The sequence below is a fragment of the Arachis stenosperma genome, chromosome 3 (assembly GCF_014773155.1).
Source record: "Arachis stenosperma cultivar V10309 chromosome 3, arast.V10309.gnm1.PFL2, whole genome shotgun sequence".
Lineage (NCBI taxonomy): Eukaryota > Viridiplantae > Streptophyta > Magnoliopsida > Fabales > Fabaceae > Arachis > Arachis stenosperma.
In genome coordinates, this window is record NC_080379.1 from 42672889 (window position 1) to 42676376 (window position 3488).

The 3488-nt window shown below is 33.6% G+C and overlaps 1 protein-coding gene across 1 annotated transcript; it reads right to left on the minus strand.

Moving 5' to 3' along the window:
• Positions 1 to 548: 548 nt before the first annotated feature.
• LOC130965990 (uncharacterized) lies at positions 549 to 2775 on the minus strand. Its single transcript, XM_057890736.1, has 4 exons — positions 2615 to 2775; positions 2379 to 2572; positions 1410 to 2300; positions 549 to 706 (listed from the first exon to the last, which is right to left on the minus strand). Exons 1-4 carry the CDS (start codon positions 2773 to 2775, stop codon positions 549 to 551), a joined length of 1404 nt encoding a protein of 467 aa, XP_057746719.1.
• Positions 2776 to 3488: the final 713 nt, after the last annotated feature.

Below are 3488 nucleotides of genomic sequence, written 5' to 3' on the forward strand. Positions count from 1 at the left end.
ATGATATCTTGTCTCGATCCTTGTGGAATGACGGAAGAATTTGTCTAAAGTCTCCACCTAGTACAACCACTTTTTCTCCAAAGGGAAAATCTTTGCTATATGTTGGAGAACACCTCATGATATCACCCAAGCATTTATCAAGCGCTTCATAGCAGTACCTACTAACCATTGGAGTCTCATCCCAAATTATAAGTTTGGCTTTCAACAGCAACATTGCTTGAGGGGAACCAGGTTTGATGTTACATACAGAATCCTCAGTTATATTCAGTGATATTTTGAACCTTGAATGTGCCGTTCTTTCATTAGGAAGAAGTAAAGATGCAATACCACTCGAAGCAACGTTTAAAACTATATCACCCCCCTTGAACGAATCTCAGCAGACATAAGGTTCCAAACAAATATTTTTCCAGTACCCCCATGACCATACACAAAGAAAAAACCCCCCTTCATCATAATACACAACTGTAACAATTTTATCAAATGCATATCTCTGCTCAGGTGTTGCGATGGCTAACATATCTGACGCATTTTTCTTTAAATTATCTATGTTAAAGTTTAGCTTTTCCCTCGGTTAACAAAGAACTATCAACTTCAGTTGTTAAAGGCATAGGAGGATAGTCTTTCAAGGTTTTACCATAGGAATGTAAGTTCTTGTCTATATCCATCAAGCACAACTGCTTAATCTCATCATCTGACATTGTTAACTCTGCATATTATACGATACTGTAAAAATTCAATCAAACTAAAAATAATCAATAAGAAAGAACTTTTATCATTGTAATTAATAAAAACTCACCCTCATGTTCATCACGGCTCTTTGTCGATATAAAATATCATCTGAGAGTTGATGCCAACATCTATCCCAAACATGTTCTGGTCTTGAGATATTGTTGGATGTTAATGGAATGACAAATAACCTCCTAACATATGATCCTGAGGCCCATGAGCTTGCTTTCTTAATTGCATTAATGAATTCTTTGTCATCTTGTAAGAGTCCAAGGGTAAAGCATGCATCTCTATACGTAGCATAAATTGTTCCTCCTACTGTTCTTATATCTCGAAAACTCATACATCCTCTTTGAGTATTCAAGAGAAGTCGTTGGTAATATTCTTCGGTATTTGCTGTAAAAAGTTTGGTTAAACTCCCACTTTTAAGTTGTTAAATGGATTAAGCTACGCTATTTTAATTTTTATGTAGCTACACATCCGCATAAGAATAATTTTCATAAAAAATATAGAAAAATAAAAAATTATATAATCTACAGATTATAACTGTTGAAGGTTATTTGAACATTTATTTTCTAGTGTAGATAAATCAAATAAAATAGACGTGAGGTACATGCTGTTAAGATTTTAAATTTAAATCATTAAATAAGTAAGATCAAAATTGAATATAAACTCGTCATTACCTATAGGTACATGAGTCAACCTTCCAATTGCGAACCTTTTCTTTCGAGGAAACCACTTTGAAGAATCGTCCTTCCAAACAAACTTGGTTGAAAACTCAGCATAAGTCAGACTTCGAGCATAGGGATATGACATGTTCGCCGCCATCCATCCCAAAAATATGGACTTATGAGATATTGCTTTTTCGACGATATCATTCACATTAGAAGTTTTACCATAAACCACAGGTTGCTCATCCTCCAAATGGAATGGAAGTCTAATCACAAATGGTTCTTTCTCTTGGATTTCGTATCCAAATAGACGCCAGACTGCCTCACATGCCGAAATGTACATACAATCGTAGTAATTTCTATTTTCGTCAACAACTTGTGTGGCTTCTGACGGATCACCAGCATTGTATAGAGTAGCTATTACGCGGTCATGACCCTTGTATACATACTTAAACAGATACTTAATAGAACTTGTTTGGCATGTGTATTCCACATTTATGTGGCACCCGAACTTGAGCAACAATTCTGGATTATACGGAATAATGAACTTATTGTCTAGTACACATTCCCTTTTCTTCACTGTTCGACCATTATCAGTACGCCTATATTTGGAAAATCCGGCCTCATCAATGAGTGTTTGCTGTCTAAACTCTTTAGGATAGAACTTTGAATAGGATCTATTCTTCATGCAAGATGAAGTCTTGTTGTACGGACCACATGGACCATGTACCATGTAATTTTGAACAGCTCCATGTAGATTTGACCTTTCATTTTCATCAGGAATCTCAGCTGTTATATGTTTGTTTATGTTATCTGGTGTTTGTGGCTTGAACTCGTTACTCATGAATAAAAGGATATATGCATGCGGAAGCCCTCTCTTTTGAAACTCTGCGGTGCAAACGTCTGAAAATTGAAAAAGACAAATGAACAAAGCATTACAACATAAGATTTTAATAAAGCGTTGCATAAACACAGACTTACATCCCAAAATTTTGCCAAAGATTTTTCCCTCTTTTAGGTCATCAATCAAACCATTAAGCTTGATCTTGAAAACTCGACACAATATATCAGGACAGTCTTCTGCCTTCAATCCAATATGAGTCACTTCTCTTTTTATCTCATCCCATTCAGGGTTACAGGTCATAGTGATAAAATAGCTAGGATATCCTGCATATCTGCAAATTACAAATGCATCTTTACAATTATTCATCATATACCTAGGTCTACCAGTAAAAGTACTGGGAAGAATGATTCTTTTGCCAAGCCTTGCAGTATCTACATCCCCGTTTATAAGACTTTCATGCAGACATTTGTATTTATCAACCCTCAACTGTGATTGTTTACACCTAAAGAATTTTAACCTCTCTGATTCCATCATTGTGTAGGCATCTACCAGAAACTGTTGGAATAATCTCTTTGATCTCAGAATTAACGGAGATTCACCCGTGTTTTTCTGTAGTCAAAAAGCAAAGAATTGTCGCAAAGTGATTGTTTTGTTTTTCTTTATAGACCTAGCGGAGATAGAATCTGACGTTGCAATACCCAAACGAAATGAAATTGCAAAGAAATTGAACAAAATAAAATGAAAACACTAATTAATAGAAGACTAATTGACACTTAAAAAATTTATTTGAAATGAAAAAAAAAATAAAATTTACATAAAGATGTGGTGCAATGTGCAACAGTAACACCTTCAAAAAATATATGATAATCAAATACTGAATATGATTATTATATGTAATTGTAGAGTTCTTATATAGAGCTATTATATTTTGGGCTAGGCTAAAATTTTAATGTGTATATGTTATAATTTGTTGGAAAGAAAAGAATCAAAGAAATGATTTTATTTCAAATCAAAAGTTTCCTTTTTTGAGCGAAATAAAAAATTTCTATTTACGGAGTCATAAATATAATGTAACCTACTTTAGTGAGCCATAGCCGCATACAACACCAACACCCTAACAATCACTCTCATTCAGTAACTACTCTCATTTAATAATATTTTTTATTTGATAATTTAACATTCAATGACTAATTAATAATAAATTAAAATCACTTTTTATTGTTGTTATTATTTTTTTCGAAAAAATC

What these genes read in the sequence shown, in the direction of transcription:
- LOC130965990 (XM_057890736.1), bottom strand. Translation starts at nt 2,775, where the DNA reads ATGATGGAATCAGAGAGGTTAAAATTCTTTAGGTGTAAACAATCACAG. An exon ending in ACTTTTACTGGTAGACCTAG is followed by an intron (nt 2,573 to 2,614) that starts GTATATGATGAA and finishes TGTAATTTGCAG; the next exon opens with ATATGCAGGATATCCTAGCT. An exon ending in CTTTGGCAAAATTTTGGGAT is followed by an intron (nt 2,301 to 2,378) that starts GTAAGTCTGTGT and finishes TTCAATTTTCAG; the next exon opens with ACGTTTGCACCGCAGAGTTT.